This window comes from Acanthochromis polyacanthus, chromosome 17 (genome assembly GCF_021347895.1).
Source record: "Acanthochromis polyacanthus isolate Apoly-LR-REF ecotype Palm Island chromosome 17, KAUST_Apoly_ChrSc, whole genome shotgun sequence".
Lineage (NCBI taxonomy): Eukaryota > Metazoa > Chordata > Actinopteri > Pomacentridae > Acanthochromis > Acanthochromis polyacanthus.
In genome coordinates, this window is record NC_067129.1 from 26,877,474 (window position 1) to 26,899,729 (window position 22,256).

At 46.0% G+C, this 22,256-nt stretch overlaps 1 protein-coding gene across 2 annotated transcripts in view; it reads right to left on the minus strand.

Annotated features, from left to right (window-relative positions):
* LOC127530632 (uncharacterized) overlaps positions 1-14,582 on the minus strand; it is a 37,436-nt gene extending 22,854 nt beyond the window's left edge. Inside the window, exons 1-3 of one of the 2 annotated variants that reach the window (XR_007937275.1) lie at positions 14,365-14,582; positions 12,430-13,088; positions 315-5,533 (exon numbers count right to left, since the gene is read on the minus strand). Coding sequence is in view for 1 of the 2 variants with exons in the window: in XM_051937888.1 (XP_051793848.1) it covers positions 315-5,533; positions 12,430-13,088; positions 14,365-14,464 (5,978 nt within the window). In the remaining variant the exon portion in view is untranslated. The remainder of the gene's footprint in view (positions 1-314; positions 5,534-12,429; positions 13,089-14,364) is intronic. The other variant, XM_051937888.1, reaches the window with a different exon arrangement.
* Between the last annotated feature and the right edge of the window lie 7,674 nt (positions 14,583-22,256).

Below are 22,256 nucleotides of genomic sequence, written 5' to 3' on the forward strand. Positions count from 1 at the left end.
CCATCATCACCATCTTCATCATCACCATCATCACCACCATCATCATCATCATCATCATCATCATCACCATCATCACCACCATCATCATCACATCATCACCATCATCACCACCATCACCATCGCCATCATCATCACCATCATCATCATCACCATCATCATCACCATCATCACCATCATCGCCATAATCATCATCAACTATATTTTCTGCACTTTTGGTGTACTTATATTGTTCTGTACCAGTATTCTTTCTCCAATACTGCAGTATTTCTATTCTGTTTTTTCCTACATGACCACACTGGCAGAGGTTCACTCACCGCTGGGGGTTTTTCGGCTCCTTCCTCAGCTGCAGGACGATGTCTCCGACCGACTCGTCCATCCCCGGATAATAATCCTGGGAGACCTTCTTCCCATCTTTGTCCACCACGATCAGCTTGATGCCTTTGCCCTGCAGGGCTTCGCTCTGGGTGAGGACGAGGATGTCCACCTCTGTGGCTGGATGGTTGATGTCGCAGATTTCATCAACGTAACACTGCAAGTCTCTCTTCTCTGCTTCAGGCAGGTCCTGGCAGCGACTCTTGAAGGTCTGTCTCACCTGGTGCTTATACACTTGGTTGGTGAAGAAGCTCTGGGTGTCGGTCCTGCCGAGAAGGTTGCTGACGGCGCTGCCAGCGACAAAGGTCACTTTAGCCATGCAGGCTTTGTTCATGAGGGCGGTCATGTGTCTGGAACAGGCACTGATGAATTCACTGGAAACACTCTCTGCGATGGCTTCCAGGAGCTCCTCTTTCAAGCGCTTCACATTCGGCAGCTCGTGCCGTCCGTCACGGTCGTACTTCTCTTGTGTCAATGGCTTCATGCTTTCCAAAAATTTAGGGACAAAGGTGTCATTGATGACCTTCTCCGTGGGGTACGACTGCAGTATTTGTACTGACATTGTAGCATATTTAGCAATTTCCAAACCCTGCTTCAAATACTGCATTCTCCCAGCAGCCTTCTCGCTCTGTATGTGCTGTGTTACTTTATCGTACACCTCTGAAAGTGTGTTGAGAGCCTTCATGACTGTGGTGCAGTCCATCATCAGGTCAGGAATCACTCTGCTGGTCAACATGTTCACTGACTGATGCATAGATTCCTCACAATCCTCATCAATTCTGTAGTCGGTCATCCCATTTTCCATGGCCGTCTTTGGCACTCCGGAGCAAACCAGATCATTCAGGGCCGTGTCCAGTCTGCTGTTGGCTTTAATCAGGGAAGTCGTCTTCTTCTTGAAGTGATCATGGAGAGCTTTTTGGAACACAGCGTTCAGTCCCTTGTCGATAGCGTAGCTCACAGCAGTCATGCATCCCTGTTTCCCCAGCTCCTGAACGGCGTACTTGCCTGCATGTTTGAAACACTGTTTCACCGTGAAGGAGCTGCACTTTGCCCCGGCCATCAGACCCCTGGTCCCACTACGCACCGCACTCGCAGCTTTCCTGAGTCGGGTGAGTCCACCGAAGACCAGTGACACCCCGATGGTGATGGCTTTGGCGATGGCCCACTCGGCCCAGTCGAAGGTTCCCTGTATCATGCCTTTGATCCCTTGAATCATGTCGGAAACACCCTCGTTGATCAGTCCAAGTCCAAACTGGCTGGCCACGCCACCGGAAAGAGCACAAACAAGAACACCTGCTGCCACCTGAAACACGCCCAGAAGGAAACACGCGAGCGCGTCGTAGGAGAACTCTGGCTTCTTTTTGACCTCAAAAACGATGCCGAGGCCGTACTCGTAGAGGACCAACAGCTCGTGAGTTGTGATGGGATCCTTGTTTTTTGAAAGGTTGTACACGCTCGTCTCCTCAACTACTGCATCCTTTTTGTTGCTTTCAAGCTTTTCCAGAACTGCCACTGCACTTTCAATGTATCTTTTCCAGGCTTTGAAGATGTTCATCCTGGCGGTCATTTGTGCCTGCAGGTTGCTGTTTTTGTGGTGCGGTTCAAAGTCGCTGGTCACTGACAGGTTGCAGAACATCATCGTGTTGGTAGATTCTGACAGAAAGACGTCCACCGCAGTCTTGGCCTCCTCTAGCAATCCCTTAGCCTCAGCTTTGTAGCCTGTCTTTGCAAGGTTCATGGTGATGTACGCTTGGTTATAAAGAGCCACGGCGCTGTAGAAAGGGTCACACTTTGCAGCACTCTTCCAGTAAGTTATCGCTCCGTAGTCACATTGGTGTTTGTCAATGCAGTACAAGTCGGTTCTGCTTTTTGCTTGTCGAATGTAGTCGTAGAAGTTGTTGCTTCTACCGTGCAGGACGTCTTTTCCAGTTTCCTCCAAGTGTCTGATGAGTTTTTCGCTCAGCATAGCAATGTCTTCATGCCGGCTGATGTGGCCTTCATGGAAAATGAGCCACAAAGCCCACGACTCTTTTAGAGCATTCAGTGCAGTCTGATAGTCAAACTTGCAGCAGTGGCTCTTAAAGCACTCCGGGATGTCCTTCACTTTTATTTTTGTGAGGTCTCGCCTCTCGTCATGTGTGAAGTTTTTGTCAAAGTCAGCAAGGAACTCACAAAATCTAGAAAACAACGTTTCCTTCAAGTTAATTTCAAAGAGCTCATCTCTTTCCATGCTGGATAACCGGCTCACTTCATGCTCCTCCCTGAGCTGCCTCATGGTTTCGGCTGACTGGGCCTGATACGCCGCTGCCAGACGGTCGCGGTTCAGGATCATCTGCACCATCCCCGGGTTTCCTTTGCGGGCGGTGCGTCCGAACACCTGCCTCTCCACCCGTTGACTTCCAGGAAAGTACGCGAGGAGAACAAAGAGGCCTCCACACTCGTTCACTTGGTGTTGGACGTGGATGTCCGTCCCACGGCCGCCAAGGTTTGTGGCGATGATGATGTTTCCAGGGCCAAATTTCCGTTTCTCGATATTGTGCTTCTCGCTGATAGTGTACATGGTGATGTCCTTGCTTCGTTTGCCGTGCATCCTTGCCTTCAGCTCGTCTGCGGTCTTGACGTCCTCACAGATGATCAGCACCACCTGCCCCCTGTCGGCAGCTCTCCATGCAGATTCACAGATCACCTGGATCCACCTTTCTCCACTCACCTGCACCGCTGGCAACTCCACCAGCTTTTTCTGCCGGTGAGAAGGAATCACATAGCACGCTGTTTTGTAATGCCGTTCCAGAAAAGCTTTCTCAGCATCGCCCCCTAATGTCCCAGAGACGCCGAAGATACCTTTCCCTTTCAGGTACCTCTTGAAAAAATGGACATTTGACATGTAATTTGTGACGTTGGACAGCGATGAAATCGCTAGCTGGTGCTTCATCTCCAGGAACTGTTGCAGGCCATCACCCCAGCACCGGTTTTTCTCCAGAACTCCACTGGCCTGAAAGTCCACAGGAATTATGGCATCATACTTGTGACTGTCTGCATCATTGGAGTCCACTCTGTCAGCTTCTAGAGCTTTGTCGATCATGTACTCTCTTCCTCGTGTCATCCGGATGGCTTTCAAGGCATTCTCAGCAAAAACTGGCAACTGATTCTCCATGTATTTCCCCAAGAAAGACGGGATCACAATGAATCCTTTAGATTCCTCCAAGGAGTCCAGGTCACAGTCACGGGAGTATTTAATTCTGGACTTTAGTTTGTCAACCGTTACTTCGATTAAGGAGTCCTCGGACATGATTTCACAGGCTTGGCCTTTCTGCAGCAGAAGAATGCTGACGTTTGAGTCTTCATGAGACTCCTCCCTGTATAGTCTGGCCAGGTTGTTCTCTAGAATGTAATAATCTACGTTCACACTGTTTCCTGTCTTCATCCTGACTTCACTCAGCAGCTGGTACTGCTCTTCAGGTCCAACATTGGCCATTATTTTCTCGATGGCTTCCCGCTTGGTCTCCTCACAGCCGTCAGTGTCCGTCTGACTCTCTGCTTTTTTTAATCCGTCCAGGTCCTGCTGAGAGTAAAGCCCTTTTTCAACACCCATCACCAGGACGTCATTGGATGAAAAGTCCTCAGACTCAGAGCCAATCACAGCCTGCAGTGCGAGCTTGTGAAAGAGCTGGATCCTGGTTCCCCACCAGATCTCCCCCATCCCAAACAGCTCTATTGGCCGGAAGGCGGACATCAGGGCCCAGATACTGGCCAGGACCTGCTCAACGTGTCTCAAGCCGCTAGCTTGGTGCGACAGAAACGTCACTTGGACTCCACTGTCCAGCGTCATGAAGTCCACCTCGTCCACAACCACACAGTCAAACTTCCTGGAGCTTCGAGTCATTTTCTTCTCAAACTCCTGCCTCAGTGCATCGGCTGCAAATGTTCCCACAGTTCCATAAACCACCTGCCGGCTGTACGCTTCCTTAATCAGCTCCTCCTGACACTCAGCAGAGCAGTTATATATATTTGGTGGAGGCACGATGGATGATGTCACACCAAACATATGGAATAATTTACTCCATTCTTCTTGATCACGGATCGCTAGCAGAGGGGAGCTTGTCACGATGTCCACCTTTGCACCTCGGGTGGCCTGGATGGTGGCAAACATGGCTAAGATGCACGTCTTGCCCTCCCCGGTGCCAATTTCCAGAAGACAGCCTCGTTTTTCTTGGAGCTGTGGCAGCAGCAGCAGCAGTAACGCTGCCAGCTGAGAGAGTCTCGGGAAGTAGCCTTCAATTCTTCCACCACTGCTATCTAACGTGGTGCACTTCTTCACAGCGATGGACAACACAACCAGAACTTTCTTCAGAACATCGACGTCAGGCGCCGACAAATCAAGTGACACAATCTTTGTTTTACATTCAGTAATCATGGCTGTATTAATGTCCACACTCTGGAGTACTGGCAATTCTTTTTCAACAGACCTCAACACATCTCCCAGCAGCCTCAGGAGATCCTCTGGGTAGTTTTTGTCCTGCATTTCATTCAGGACAGAATCCACGTCTTTGTCCAGTTCATCTGACAGGCAGTCCTGGATGTAGTCCAGTGGACGTTCCTCATTCAGAGCAGTGAGGGCCGTGATGCAGTTTAAGCTGTAGGTGCAAACTCTGTGAAGGATCTCCGTCACCGTCTTCTGATCGTGGCTCAGGGCCCTCCCAATGAAAAGCTTGATTTCCTTTGGTGTCCAGATCTTGTTGAAGAGGATGTGACTGAGGATCTCCTTTGCTGGTGAGGTCAGCTGTGGAGTCACCTTCAGAACATTTACCAGAACCTGTTGGGCCAGTGTCGGATTCTGAGCATGTAGCTGTTCTTGTAAACTGAGGAGGAATTCAAGCTTCTTGTCTTGGACGTCTTCAAAATCGTTGTGGCCTTCCAGGGTTACCTTCACCACTGCCTCCAGGACGCTGAGCCTCTCCGTCAGAGACAGATCTATATATCCGGTTGCCTGGTCCAAAGCCAGCAGTGACCAAACAGGGATCTGGTGCTCTTGGAAATATTTCTGTGTGAGCTCATTTTGGAGTGTCTTCATCCTGTCTTCCAGGTCGCTCTCTTCACTTTCAGCCTCCTTGATTTGGTACTTATCCAAAAGCTCTTCAAATTTCTCAGCAACATCAGCAGACTGAAAAAAAAGCAAAAACAAGAGCATAACATTAGTGCCAGTTTAAACATGAACTGTGCAGAGTGGAGTGTAGAATGTCACACAGGGCTGCAAAACTTAACCAACGCTGATCTTCATCACAGCTTTGGTTTCTTGCACTTGAATGAACATGATCGACTGCAGCATTGATGTTTAAAATGTTTACAGTGAAGCAAATGCAAAGAGTGCAGAGACAACACAACTAGACAACACACCTGAAGAAACACCACAAACTATCATGAAGACCAAGGAAAAGAATGGTTTGTGTCATAGGATCCACCATTTCCACACCTCCCTTCCATGTATACAGACGTCTTTCCACTGCAGGAATCCTGTTCAGGAGAACATATTCCACACCGAACCCCTAATCAGCCCTTTGAGTCTTTAGAGTGACCAGAACAAACAGCAGTCTGCACGAGTTCTACAGAGACAATTCTTGAAGTAGGTTTTACTGTACAGGAATGATTCCAGACAGATGTTCCACAGAGACGGTTCCTAAAAGATCTATCTGCTCAGCGGCCTCCACCAGCACTCACACATGTTCTGTCCATGTGGTGAACCCGTCAACTGCTTCTCAGTTTTCTGCTGCCTTTAAAGACTCAGCAGTGTTTACAATCACATCCAAAGTGAGAGACACACCCAGCAGGTTGCAGGCTGACTGTGTTCAATAGGTTTATTTACAAAATAATAATAATAATGTAACAATTATTCTACAGACATAACTCACAACAGAGGAGGGAAGTGGGAAGGGAGAATTCCTGGGAGCGAGCGACAGTCATGTGAGGCTCATGCTGGCGCTCATGGCATTTAGGGTTAAGGTTAGGGGAGTGGTGGCCGGGTAGACCCGAGCAGGCAGGGGTCCTGGAGGACTATCGAGGGGAAAGGCAAGCTGCTCCGGCAATACATAGGATGTGGTGTACACTGTCATCTGAGTGTGATGCCACAGGCTGTAGAATCCCACACTGGACGGTCTTTATTGAGGTGGTGATGGGGATGATCTACAGGATACAATGATCACCAGCAGCAAAGATGGCAGGGGCCATGACCGATACACTGGATGATGGTGATCTCAGTGCTGACGAGCTCACCTCCTTGTTTAACAATACTTGCACTGAGATCTTAGACTCTGTTGCACCTTCAAGGTTTAAATGAGCTAAAACAGTTTCTGAGCCCTGACTGATTGAAAATGTCACAGGTCAAATTAGAATCCAGGCAGATTTAGAATCCGCCTAGGCAGAATTAGAATTTTGATTTCGCCTAGGCGAAATCGAAATCTTACCATCCTACCATGGTTGTTGTACACTTCACTTCATCCTTACTAATCTTTGCTACTTCCTGGTCCACAACAATCACCTCTTCTACTCTTCGTTCTCTCTCATTTTCCTCGTTCATCAGCTCTTCAAAGTACTCTTTCCATCTTCCATCACACTATTGGCATCTGACAACACACTTCCATCCTTATCCTTTATCACCCTAACCTGCTGCACGTCCTTCCCATCTCTGTCTCTCTGCCTTGCTAACCTATACAGATCAGTCTCTCCCTCCTTACTGTCCAACCTAGCATACAAGCCATCGTAAGCCCCTTGTTTGGCCTTTGCCACCTCTACTTTCACCTTACGCTGCATCTCCCTGTACTCCTGTCTACTCTCTTCAGTCCTCTCAGTGTCCCACTTCTTCTTAGATAACCTCTTTCTCTGGATCCACTCCTGCACCTCCTCATTCCACCACCAAGTCTCCTTATCTCCTTTCCTTCCAGATGACACACCAAGTACTCTCCGACCTGTCTCCCTGATCACATTTGCTGTCGTTGTCCAGTCATCTGGAAGCACCTCCTGACCATCCAAAGCCTGTCTCAACTCTTTCCTGAAAGTCATACAACACTCTTCCTTTTTCAGCTTCCACCATTTGGTCCTCTGCTCTGCCTTTGCCCTCTTCATCTTCTTCACCACCAGGGTCATCCTACTCACCACACCATGCTGTCTGGCTATACTCTCACCTACCACTACTTTGCAGTCACTGATCTCCTTCAGATTGCACCGTCTACACAACATGTAGTCTACCTGTGTGCTCCTACCTCCACTCTTATAGGTCACCCTATGTTCCTGCCTCTTCTGGAAGAAAGTATTCACTACAGCCATTTCCATCCTTTTTGCAAAGTCAACCACCATCTGTCCTTCTGCGTTCCTCTCCTGGATACCAAACCTGCTCGTGACCTCCTCATCATCTCTGTTTCCTGCACCAACATGTCCATTGAAGTCTGCACCAATGACAACTCTCTCACTTCTAGGGATGCTCTGCATCACTTCATCGAGGTCCAACCAGAATTTCTGCTTCTCCTTCAGCTCACATCCTACCTGTGGAGCATACCCACTAACAACATTGAACATCACACCTTCGATTTCTAGCTTCAGGCTCGTCACTCGATCTGACACTCTTTTTACCTCCAGGACATTCCTAACAAACTCCTCCTTCAAGATAACTCCTACTGCATTTATCTTCCTATCTACACCATGATAGAACAACTTGAACCCTGCTCCTAAACTTCTAGCTTTACTACCTTTCCACCTGGTCTCCTGGACACACAGTATGTCCACCTTCCTCCTCTGCATCATGTCAACCAGCTCTCTACCTTTTCCTGTCATAGTTCCAACATTCAAAGTCCCGACTCTCAGTCCTAGACTGTTGGAGTTCCTCTTCTCTCTCTTCCTATGAACACACCTTCTTCGACCAACAGTCGTCCATTTTCCACCGGCACCCTGTAGGTCGACAGCACTGATGGTGGTCGTTGTTAACCCGGGCCTCGACCGATCCGGTATGGAAGTCGTACATTTGATTCGCATGTTTGATTTGGCCAAAGTTTTATGTCGGATGCCCTTCCTGCCACAACCCTCTGTATTTATCCGGGCTTGGGACGAGCACAATAAGACACTGGCTTGTGTCCCCTTGCGGCTACATTATTGCACTACTACACTTTATACTCTAAAATACTATTTACTTGTGTGTGTATATATGTATATGTATATATATATATATATATATATATATATATAAAATTTAATATGTGTTTTATATAGTTGTTTGTTGTTCTTTATACTATGTTGTTCTTGTTTTATTTTGGAAGTGCCACCAAAGTTTCGTTGCAGAAATGCAGTGACAATAAATATCCTTGAATCCTTGCATGATGCACTATACACCTGGTTGACCCATTTGGTGTTGTTTGTTCGTCATGTGTGTTTCTTGGACAAGCGCAACAGAACAATCCAGATGTTTTAAGTGATCATAAAGTTTCTTCCTCTTGATGGGATTATTGATACCTTTTATATTGTAACTAACTACATTTAGCACAGCCATAGTTCAGTGGAAATGATTTGCTGTCCTTACAGTATTTCTATACTTCTCTGTGACAATACGACATCTTTTCAAATTGTTTAAACCCAGAACATCTGTCAAGAAAAAGTAACATATAACTTAGGCAGAACTAATGCCAGAACAAGACACAGAACTTCCAGGAAACCAGCTGGTCTTAACACAATCAGCTCCCATTGGTACAGGGGCAGAGACAGGTGACGAACTATCTCTGGGATTGATGTAAGGCAAAATGCCAGAGCAGTCTCCTTTGGAAGGGAGAGACTGCTTAGTGAGTACATTACACTCTCAGGTCACTCAGTTGTCCAAACTAAGTGCTTAATCAAACTATACGTTTACTTAAATAGATTTCTCAACCATTAATAAAAGAAATATTCTCGGTAGAGTATGGCATATTATTTAACCACAACATAACTTGTATTTTTATAGTGGTACTTACATGTCCGTAAAGAAGGCATCATAGTCTGCTGCTAAAAGGCTAGCATCTCCTCTGTGTGCTGCTCCCGAGATTGTCCATCTGTCCTTCCTCGCCACCTTTTCCAGCCGTTCCCGTTCCTCCGTCTGCACGTCCACACCAAGCCCCTGCAGGAAAGCGGCCGCCTCCACCAGTGTCAAGAAGGATTTTTCTCCGGTTTTCAAGTGACTCTTGAGTTGGGCGGGATACAGACATTTCGCTCTGACTCCCTTGTCTTTAAGTTGCTTCATCACAGTCCGTATTCATGCTCGCTTTCTCTGCAGATCAAGGGAGTAATCATGATCGAAATATATAGGTTTTCCCTCCAGTACCATTTTCTTCTGGTCCCACGCCAGTCGAAGCACATTTTCTTTGACAGTAAAGTCGAGAAATCTCACAATTATGGACCTTGGAGGGGCTGTAGGATCTCTGGGTCTGGATACAGGCGCTTGGTGTGCTCTTTCAATTTTCAGCTTCATGTCTGGTTTATTTAGGATTCTGCGTCTTAGGTCTGGGATAAAAGCCATCATGTCGCATTGTTCGTCGCCCTAAGTTCCTAAGAATGTTACTTCTCAGTCTGTTTTGCAGGTCGTCCCTCACATCGGGCTGTGAGGTCTATTTCTCTGCAGAGCAGGTACCGTAATGTGCGCTCGTGTCGCATTCCCCGGTCCTCCGTCTCACTGATTCGCTTTTCCACTTTGTTTTGTCTTTGTCCATAAATCCTGTACTGAACATTCAAGTCGATCCAGCGAGGCTTTTGTCTGTGTGTGACCCTCTTGATTTTCAGCTCCAATTCTCTTTAGTTCAGCCATTAGCTTGACAATATTTTACTGTTGCACACCTGCAGATGTGTGGTTAGCTTTAGGTTAGCCAAGTTTTCCTCCATCTCTACTTTCGCATTATCTTGCCTGTTTAAAGTTTTGTTTGGCTTATTTGTTGAACTCATCGTGTCAACAATCCAGATACAAAAATACCGAGACTGATTGACGTTGCATTCTCAAATATGAAACTTTTGGACGAGAGCACCCGTTCAAGCTGCTTGCGCAGGCATGACATCACCAGAACTTCTACTGACAACATTTCTAGTCTCAGTTTTCCACCTATTTCACTTCTCACTGACCCCTCTGTCCCTCCACTAAGTCCAGCTGTCTTCCAGAAGTTTCAGCCGATTACATTCACAGCCCTATCCGACATCGTCAATTATCTCCATCCTACTATTCCTGCCTGTTCATTGAAAGATGTTTAAACACTGTTGGGTCAGGTATTTTACATCTAGTTAACACATCTCTGAGCTCAGGAAATGTTCCAGCTGCTTTTAAACCTGCTGCAATCTCTTTTAAAGAAGAACCTGGACCCCTCAGTTCTCTATATTAGACCCATTTCTAAACTCCTGTTTTTATCTAATTTCTTGGAGAGAGCTGGTTTTAACCAACGGCAAACATTTTGAGATTATCTTAGTATTTATGAAAAGCTTCAGTCTGGTTCTAAGCCACAGTACTGAAATGACTCTTATTAGAGATTTTAATGATCTTTTCTTAACTGCTGTTTTATTGCTTTTAGATTTGACTAACCACACTATTCTCCTATCCAGTCTGGAACAGGGTGTGGACATTAAAGGCACAGCTCTGAACTGGTTCAAGTCTTATCTGACAAACGGAAGTTTATCTATTCCGCTCGGTGGTTACTCCTCCGAGACGGCCCCTCTCTCCTGAGGGGTTCCCCAGGGGTCTAGTTTAGGCCCCTTACTGTTTCCTGTGTACATGTTACCCCTGGGGTCCATTATTAAAAGATGTAACATGTCCTTTCACTGTTTTGCAGATGATATCCAGATTTATTTACCAGGATCATCACTCCGAGACTAGACTACTCTAGACCTCTGGTCGGGATCAGATTCTCTTCTGGTCCGAAATGCTGCTGCTGATTTCTAACAGGAACAAAGAAATGGGAAAACATCAGTCCCGTTTTAGTTTGGCTTTCTGTCCTAATCCTAAGAGCTTCAGTTGTCAGGGCCCTCTCCTCACCCCTCCCCACCTGGCATCCCAAACTAACCCCCTCCCTATGTGTCTCCTGTCTCCCATCTCCCGTCCCTCTTCCTCTGCTTTCCCTCAGCGCGACACCTGAGTGGAGTTCGGCTTCGCAGCCGTCTCCACTCAGGTAATCAACCTCCTCCATGAGTCCCGGGCAGCTGGAAGAAATCATCCTGATTACCCACCTCACAATAAGTACCGGCTCAACACTCCACACCCTGCCAGATTGTTGAATAGACTTTCACTGTCAGTTCTCTCTCTCGCTGCAGATAGTTCATTGAGAAGTTTGACGTTTCTAACGTGCTCCTTTCTTGCTCCCTTCCAGACCCAGCTGCCCGGAGACCTCCCCACTTGGAACCCTCATCTGACTCCCCTGAGCCATTCGGCACCGGTCCCCTCCCTGCTCGGATCCCCCATCCCGTCCGGACCCCTTCCTGGGACCCCCGACCCGTCTCCCTCCCCGCTACGGAAGCTGCAGCACCCCAACCGCTGCTCCCTGCCTCCCGGAGCCCCCTCCCGGATCCTCACCGGTGAGACGCCGCCTCTGCTCGGCCAACCCGACACCTCGGCCCCCTCCGGATCGTCAGAGTGCCTCCCCAAGAGCCCCCTCTCCTCCACCGAACCCCGAGCCCTAGACATCTGGCCGCCAGGGATCCCCCTCTGTGGTCCGCGACGCCTCCGGTCCCGCCCGGACCACGGACGACCACCGATCCCCGGTCCCCAGATCCACCCGGCCACATCCTCCCTCCACCTGCATTCCCGTCCCTGCATTCCGGTCCTTATACTTCAGCCATATCCACCCCTGAATAATAAATCCTTTTTCAACTTCTCCGGTTCTGGTAGTAGTGGCTCTCTGTTCGGTCTGCATAAGCTAAGCCGTGACATCAGTAGAAGGAAAATTCAGGATGTTTTTGTTTCTTTGGGGCTTTTTTTGGTTCTTGAAGACATTTTGAACATCTACTGAACTCTTGAACAGATACGACTACTCTCTGCCCTCGGTGATGTGTTATCGTAATAAATAAGGAGCGTACCTCGTCCCGCTGGATCTCAGCGGTGTGATCTTCCACCACCTGGTGCAGGACCACCGTCTGCTCCTGGTGGAACCTCCGAGTTCTGAGGTTCTGCTCCTCCTGCAGGTCCAGGTAGGCCTGGGTCAGGTTCTGGCGGGAGGCCTGGTTCTCCTCATCGATCTGCTGCTGGATCCTCCTCTCTCGCTCCAGCTGGGCCTGACGCCTCCTCTCCTCCTCCTCTCTCCTCCTTCTCTCCTCCTCCTCTCTCCTCCTTCTCTCCTCCTCCTCTCTCCTCCTCCTCTCCTCATCCTCTTTCCTCCTTCTCTCCTCCTCCTCTCTCCTCCTCCTCCTCTCCTCATCCTCTCTCCTCCTTCTCTCCTCCTCCTCTCTCCTCCTTCTCTCCTCCTCCTCCTCTCCTCCTCCTCTCTCCTCCTCCTCTCTCCTCCTCCTCCTCTCCTCCTCCTCTTTCCTCCTTCTCTCCTCCTCCTCTCTCCTCCTCCTCCTCTCCTCATCCTCTTTCCTCCTTCTCTCCTCCTCCTCTCTCCTCCTCCTCCTCTCCTCATCCTCTCTCCTCCTTCTCTCCTCCTCCTCTCTCCTCTTCCTCTCCTCCTCCTGTCGTTTCTTTCTCTCCTCCTCCTCCTTTTGCCGTCTCTCCTCTCTCTGCTCCTCTTCCAGTCGAGCTGCAGGAGAGTGATGACAAATCTTACATATTTCAGTTTTTCCTGACTGTGGTTCATTTTAATCTAAAGTCCTGCAGCTCTGAGGAACCAGAACATCATGAAGAAGGAGAGAGAACTCAGAGACGTCTTCTGTCAGTAGGACTCTGTTATAATCTGTTGAAGATTCAAAAGACTCCCTGTCTGTTTAATCTGTTCATCTGAGAAGAAAATGATCAAAATGTGACATAAAATACTGTCAGAAGACTGTGAGTCTTTTCAGAACTTGTAAACTATTGGTACCTGGGTCATATTGTTGTTTCTGTAGAGCTGCAGGACTTTGGATGAAAAATGAACCACAGTGAACAACAACAAAGAAACAACAACCATTAGGAGGAAAAAAGGAATTAAGAGGAGCTAATCAGAGCAAACAGGAGCTTATAGGAGCTAATGTGAGCTAATGTTAGCTAATAGAAGCTGATAGATTGGAACAGGAACCAACAGGAGGGAACAGAAGATAAACAGAGCTAATGTGAGCTAACAGCAGATATTATGAGCTAACAAGAGTCCGTATGAAGTTACAAGAGCTAACAGGAGCTTATAGGAGCTAATGTTAGCTAATAGAAGCTAATAGGTTTCAACAGGAACCAACAGGAGGGAACAGAAGATAAACAGAGCTAATGTGAGCTAACAGCAGATAATATGAGCTAACAAGAGTCTGTGTATGTCACGTCCTCCAGCTCCAGCAAGTCGAGTCATTAACTCAGTGACGAGCGGCTGGGCTGAATGCACAGCCGGCGTTAATAGATAATCAGCGCCGCATAAAGCCTGGCTCGCTCCCCAGCTCCAACGCTGCATTATTGACTATTCCATCCCCTCTGCAACACGAACTCTTCCACCAGCCCTGCACACCGCTTAGGCCTCCTTGCTACTCGGCGTTTCCCCAGGACATTGTTTCGGTACTGGAATACTTCATCACATCCCCGCTCCTCGGACCCCGTCGCCCCTCTGATGATCCTGCCCGCTCCACCAGCCCTCATCACTCAAATCCCCCACCATCTCTGACAGCTCGGCCCCCCCTCTTCCATCTACCTCTCCCTGGACTCCGTAAGCCACCTTCCCTTTTAATTTAGTTTAGTTTTATGTTAGTTTATCTCAGCCTTCGGGTCTGCCTTAGGTTTAGGTTAGTTTATTTTCTCCTCCCGCTGTTTCCCTCCTGTTTTCATTATTAAGTGTTTTTTATCTGTTCCTATATTCTTGTTTTTCCCATTAAATCATTATTAATCTAGGGTGACCATACGTCCTCTTTTGCCCGGACATGTCCTCTTTTCAGAGGCTGTCCGGCCGGCGTTTATAAAGTCCTTCAAATGTCCCGGTTTTTGATCCCCTAAATTCCACATAACGCGAAACCTCCGCGCCGCGCTCTTGAATCGTACTGCAGCACTTAGAACCCATTCTCTTCTATCAGACAGCTTCCACTGCACACGCTGTGGAGCGTCAGCGCCGCGTCTCTGAAGCGCCACGGCGCTGGAGATTCGCTTCCTCGCAGGCTGACAGGCAGGTAGGCACACTGCCAGAGAGAGCACTCGAACAGAAAGAAAATGCCAAAACGCAAATGTCATTTCACTGATGAAATGTGATAAAAGTCCCCCTGTTTTCGTCTGGGTCGTGTCAAATGGGAGGCAGAATGTACAGTCTGCAAAGCTGGACTTATGTCTCTGTAGCTAATAAGAGAAGGAAAAAGAAGGAAAAAAGGACTGTTGACTTGAGGCATTATTTCTATATTTTTTTATTTGTCATTAGACACATTATTTTGAAGAATGGGCGAACTGAACATTGAAGAATAGGCTACCTCTTTTTTTTCTTTTTGTTTAATATTTTGAGGCATTATTTCTATTTTTACATAATTGATAATTGGGAGGTTATTTTGAAGAATGCTACTCTACCTCACTTTTCCTAACTAAGGTGTAAGTGTCAGACTTAAGAGAGATGATTATTTCTTATTTTGTTAAACATCTGAATACATGTGTTCCTACACAACTTGAGTCAATAACTATTAAAGACTAGAGCATGCCATATTTGTATGTGACTGATTATTGTTTAGGAGAATTGCTTTAATTTAATAAATATATTATTTATAAAGCAACTGTTTGTGAGTGTTTTGGGCTATTTTTCTGTATATCCAGGTAAAGTGTTCTTTTCTGGGGAATTCAGAATATCTGTTTAACTGAGTTTGAAGCACAGAAAGCCCCCTGACCCACGGAAAACCCCTAAAAATGGGGGGGGGGGGACTGAAAATTTTTCGCACGCGAGCTGGAAGTGTCCTCTTTTCAGAGAAACAGAATATGGTCACCCTACCTAATCTCACCCACCCGTCTGCGCCTGCTGCTTGGGTTCTACTCTCTGAATCGTGACAGTGTGAGCTGACAGGAGCTTATAGGAGCGAATGTGAGATAAAGGAACCTCACAGGAGGATCTCACTAGAATAATTTGAAGCTATTTGGAAATACCGGTACCTAACTGAAGCTAACAGGTGTTAGCAGGAGCTAACTATGGTCACCTGTAGCTAACTAGAGCTAACTAGTCACACAAAGTCAGATTCACTGCAAAGAAGTATGTGAGACTACTGTCTGACTGATTTCCTGATTAATCAGTGATTTACTGATCGATCACTGTTTTACTGATTAATCACTGATTTCCTGATTAATCAGTGATTTACTGATCGATCACTGTTTTACTGATTAATCACTGATTTCCTGATTAATCAGTGATTTACTGATCGATCACTGTTTTACTGATTAATCACTGATTTCCTGATTCTGGACGGATCCTCACCAAAACTGGGGCAGCTGTCAACGATCCTGCCGTTTTTGACCAGCTCATATCTCTGGTGGTCGTCGCTCTCTCTCAGGTCGAATGAACCTGAATATTCGTACACTTCACATCCGAGGTCCCAGTCGCTGTGGTTTCCATACTTCAGCACCAGATTATCAAAATCCATGCCTCCAAACGTGCCAGTTGTCAATGAGACTGCGTATTCACGGGAGCTGTGGCCTGGCAGCCTGTTGTCGCTCTGCAGGACAGAACACAGAATGAAAACAGGATATTGTGCAGGGAAACTGTGAAACTGTGACTTCCAGAACTGGGAACTTACGTCATCACACGTCAAGTTGCGGTAGTACCAGGTGTAGGGCGTCTTGTTGTGGATAGAGTTGTAGTTCCCCATGGCTCCAGATAAACAGGAAACAGCAGCTGTCAGGAGAAATCATTCATTCACTGATGAAGATGGAAAACTGTCATATTTAGAGTTTCTGCATATGATTCACATCCAGAAATGATCAGCAGATGACCTGAGTTAATTTAAAGGATATTTAATACTGTGATTTATGATGGACAATTTAATTCCGTTTTTGTTTATATAGCATTGGAAGCAGAGGTAGACGTAGAAAGGTAGAGGTAGAAAGGTAGAGGTAGAAAGGTAGAGAGGTAGAAAGGTAGAAAGGTAGAGGTAGAAAGGTAGAGAGGTAGAAAGGTAGAAAGGTAGAGGTAGAGGTAGAGAGGTAGAAAGGTAGAAAGGTAGAGGTAGAGAGGTAGAGAGGTAGAGAGGTAGAGATGTAGAGAGGTAGAGAGGTAGAAAGGTAGAGATGTAGAGAGGTAGAAAGGTAGAGATGTAGAGAGGTAGAGAGGTAGAAAGGTAGAGATGTAGAGAGGTAGAGGTAGAAAGGTAGAGGTAGAGAGGTAGAAAGGTAGAGAGGTAGAAAGGTAGAGGTAGAGAGGTAGAAAGGTAGAGAGGTAGAAAGGTAGAGGTAGAGAGGTAGAGATGTAGAGAGGTAGAAAGGTAGAGGTAGAAAGGTAGAAAGGTAGAGAGGTAGAAAGGTAGAGGTAGAGAGGTAGAAAGGTAGAGAGGTAGAAAGCTAGAGATGGAAAGGTAGAGGTAGAAAGGTAGAGAGGTAGAAAGGTAGAGAGGTAGAGAGGAACAGAAACATAACATACAGGTGGATACATGTATGATCAGATAGACGATACATACAAAGTAGAAGCTAACATGTAAACTGATTCAGACACCATTCTCTCATTAGATAAAATACTGATCTATTTTCAGTGTTCTCTCCTGTTCCTGCTCATGTTTTTGTTCTTGTTTTGTGCCTTTTTTTGGTCATGAATCTGACATGGACTCCAGGTGTGTCCAGGTGAGCTGAACTCAGTGTAAATGTTAGGACCTCCCTCCTTCCCCTGTGACCATGAGTGAAGCATCGTCTCCTCCAGATCTCTTTGAATAATCAGCTGAGCGGCTCCATGTTCTGATCTTTAACCATGTCTACCTTCCTATCCTGGTTCTACCGGGTCCTGGTTGGTCTCTGTCTGACTGGAAAAATATTTCTTTGGGCAGTTTTGATTCAGAGCTTGGCGTTCTGATTTCTTAGCATTTTGTCCCTTATGGGGAATATTTCCTCTTGATGCGTAGAGCAGCAAAATTCACAAAAATGTCAGAATGTTGAAAGTAGTTGGGTAAAGGTGGAGGGAGCTGGACTCTGTGGTCTCGGTTCTCTGACAAGCTGCTGCAGATCATAGATAAACCAACCATCCCCTATACACTCTCTGGGCAGACAGAGTTCAGCTGCTGTCGCTGAAAAGCTCCACTCAGAGTCCATTATCCTCATTAACCCTTTAAGCTTCAGTGTACCGCCGGCGGTACACCTACTAATTTGCATAGGAATTTCAAGAATGTCCGACGGCTGCAAACGCGATTATACAAACACTATACGCCGATGGAAAGCTTAGATTCTCATGAATCCGCCGGTATAAACCACTTTCAGATGTGATTACCACAGCGGGTGAGAAAAACACATTTGTCCGACAAAAACAAATATCCATCCATCCGTTCTCTATACACGGCTTCAACGCACACAGCGCGACTCACATTTCCGGGTTTATTATTACACACAAAAAAAAAGATTCCACAAAAAACGGCCATAATCCAACCTTTTACATCAGATGACACAAGCCAGGAAACTATTTTGTCAGGCTGCTTTGCTGCATCTGGCACAGGGTGTCTTGAAAGTGTGCAAGGTACGATGAAATCTGAAGACTATCAAGGCATTCTGGAGAGAAATGTGCTGCCTAGTGTCAGAAAGCTTGGTCTCAGTCTCAGGTCATGGGTCTTCCAACAGGACAACGATCCAAAACACACAGCCAAAAACACCCAAGAATGGCTGAGAGAAAAGCGTTGGACTATTCTAAAGTGGCCTTCTATGAGCCCAGATCTGAATCCCATTGAACATATGTGGAAGGAGCTGAAACATGTCATTTGGAGAAGACACCCATCAAACCTGAGACAACTGGAGCTGTTTGCTCATGAGGAGTGGGCCAAAATACCTGTTGACAGCTGCAGAACGCTCATTGACAAATACAGAAATCGTTTAATTGCAGTGATTGCCTCAAAAGGTTGTGCAACAAAATATTAAGTTATGGGTACCATCATTTTTGTCCAGCCCTATTTCATTAGTTTGTTTTTTAAATAATTATGTTAATCAACAATTCAAAAGTGATGGCTGATTTTGATTATTTAATTTTCAATACATTTTTATTTATTGTTACTTTTGTGAGTTTCAAGTGATTTCAGTGAGAATTGTGGGTTTTTCCTTCTTTAACTGAGGGGTACCAACAATTTTGTCCACGTGTATACATGTATCAGGTTACAGACAAGAGGTTTTTAAGAAAACTACTTATGCTGATGATATAGAGGACTCAGAAACTCGTGGATCTAATATAACACAAACGGCTGTACAGGGTTAAAGGTGAACAATAATATGAGTGTTATTGGAAATGTGTGCAGCTTCAGCATCATGTCTAATATTAATCTACTTCCTCAGGATCTGCACCAGTTTGACTCCTGACTTTTCTATTCTCCTCTTATTTCAGCTCAGTTCTTTGGATTCCCAGGAATATTTCATCCTGATTTCTATCGGTTTTGTCAATTCAGTTTATTTAATGAACCAGAATGTCCTTCAGGTTGATGATTATCTGTCTGGTCCAGGATCAGAGCCTCATATCAGGGTTTTATAGTTTTATACTGAGCCTGTTCAGAGTCCAGACCAAACACTGACTGCTACTAAACAGCTCATTACTGCAATAAATGTCTCTGATGGACTCCACATACAATTCATTCTTCAAGTTTTAAATTTCTGTGAGGATTCTTCTGATAACATTTCTACTGTGTCCTTTTATACGGACACAGTAGTGTTTCTACACAGCGGCCTATAGGGGGCAGTGCTCCTGTCCAAATGTCTCTGGATGCTGTGCTGACTGAATAATAAACTGATCACTTTATAGCGATGATATGAGAAACCCAAACTACAGTCGCTCTACGGAGGAATTAAAGCGACAGACCCACCTGTCTGTATGGTGGACAGACGGTCTGTATGGTGGACAGACGGTCTGTATGGTGGACAGACGGTCTGTATGGTGGACAGACGGTCTGCATGGCGGACAGACGGTCTGCATGGCGGACAGACGGTCTGCATGGCGGACAGACGGTCTGCATGGCGGACAGACTGTCTGCATGGCGGACAGACTGTCTGCATGGCGGACAGACTGTCTGGATGGGACAGACTGTCTGGATGTGGACAGACTGTCTGGATGGCGGACAGACTGTCTGGATGGCGGACAGACGGTCTGCATGGCGGACAGACTGTCTGCATGGCGGACAGACTGTCTGCATGGCGGACAGACTGTCTGCATGGCGGACAGACGGTCTGGATGGCGGACAGACGGTCTGCATGGCGGACAGACTGTCTGCATGGCGGACAGAGGGTCTGCATGGCGGACAGACGGTCTGCATGGCGGACAGACTGGCAGCGTTTGATGGGATTCAGGGTTGCTACAAATGTTGTACGAAGGAGGAGCTGGTTTCTTATTTCCAAAGACACACACCAGGTAAACCAAACGACTTCACCTCATAAAGGAATTTGTTGCAAACATGACGGTGTTCCTGATATTCCTGATGTTCCTGACGATGCTGACGATGCTGACGATGCTGACGTTGCTGACGCTGCTGACGCTGCTGACGGTCCTGACGGTCCTGATGGTCCTGATGGTCCTGATGTTGCTGACGTTGCTGACGTTGCTGACGTTGCTGATGTTGCTGATGTTCCTGATGTTGCTAATGTTGCTGATGTTGCTGATGTTCCCCACTCCGATGAGGAAATCAAGTCTGTAAATGTCTGGACTCACTGTGTTACTGAGTCACTGCTAAACTTACTGAAACAAAGATGGATCAAACATCAGGATGGTGTGATGATGTTCACCAAGAACTTCAGTCTTTCTGTTACAGTTTAATAAAAATACATTTGGTGAGTAAAGTAATGAACACCGTCCCCCAGGCTAACAATGGACGGCTGACGTTGTTAAATGAGATGGATGTCTCTCCAGATGTCCTCTGTTTGGAGGCTAGAAAGAGACACTGGTCCTGATTTGACCCAAATAAAAAGGGACAACCAGAGGGACAACCAGAGGATCCAGTACTGCACCATCAAGTTTGTCATGTAAAAAATGTGTTTTTATTTGTTCTGCTCAAATCAGTCATTATAATTTATAGAGCTGTGTGTCCATAAAATGTTCTGCTGCAAATCTTTTTGTGTCATTGATGTATGAATGTTATTAAAACATGAACAAATATATGTCCTGCTTTCTAAAATATGCACATATGGTACATGCTTCATTAAGTAAATGAATATAACTGTAGTTGTAAACTGTGTTTACTGTTCATCTCTCCACAGATATTAGTGAGTCCAGGAATGATGTAAACTCCTGAGGACAGAATCCAGACGAGTCTCAGATCTGAACATTTTTGAGGACCAGTTTTTTTCAGACAGACCACCGTATCCTGCTGCTGGACTCCTAGGATTCTGAATGTCATTAAACCAGATAATTTTTATTCCATGTGATTGGTTTCAAATGTTCCTGATGTTCCACATTTCAACCCTGATGACCTCATTGTTTAAGTCGATGCATTATTGTCAAAAATAAATAAATGGAAAAAAAATTAAAAAAGGTTTACTTGATTTTAATATGAAATAAATTACAATTTTCTCGAGGTCTGGACTACCAAGCAGGATCTGAGCTCATGGAGGAACTTCAGCTTTACTGTCGAGTTGTTTTGTTTGATGAACAAGATTTTCCTTCATGTGAATAATTTTCTGTCTTAAAGAGAATGGTAAATGGTCTGTATTTATATAGCGCTTTACTATACCTGCAAGGTACCCAAAGCGCTTTACATGATAGATCACATTCACCCATTCACACACATTCACACAGAATCAAAGTTCCATTTACTTACTGTAACTTCTTCCTCGGCAGCTCTCTGCTTTCTTTCTTTCTTTCAAGTTTATTTGAAAAAGGACAGCGTGCAGTTACATTAAAAAGATGGCTGCACCAGATTTAGCATCATGCTAATTTCCATCTGTAGTCCTTGACCTGCACCTGGTCTGAGAGAAAATCCTCCTCTGTGTCTGCAGGCTGCCGTCACTCTGAGACACAAAGAGCAAAGATCAGCTGCTGCACCTTTAGATGACGTTAATATGAGACATGATGAAGCTGCAGCAGCTTCCTGGAAACAGCTGAGGACTAAGAAAGGCGAGGCAGCTTTATCTGTATAGAACATTTCATACATGAGGGAAACTCAGTGTGCTTTACATGAAAACATGAAAACATCGGAACCATTCAGACAAGCATGACAGAGCACAATGAAAATGACAAATATAATAAAATACAGAAAAGACAAATGAGAAATACAGTTTATAGAAATACACCAGTTCTACCTCTAGGGACTGGGAGCAGACCAGGACCTGAATACATACTGGACCTAAAGCATTCAGTGCTCTATGAACCACCAGCAGGATTTAAAACCTGTTCTCTGGCAGACAGGAATCCAGCAGAGATCTAAGAACTGGACTGATGTGATGTTAGGACTGGAGCATCAGCATTCTGAAGGAGCTGCAGTCTGATGGACTATTAGGGAGTCCTGTAAAGACACCGTTACAGTAGTCTAGTCTGCTGAAGATGAATGCATGGACCAGTCTGTCTAGATCCTGCTGAGACATCAGTCCTTGAAACCTTGATCTAATCTTCAGGTGATACCAGGCTGATTTAGTGATTGTCTTAATGTTGCTGCTGAGTCGATGACTACACCAA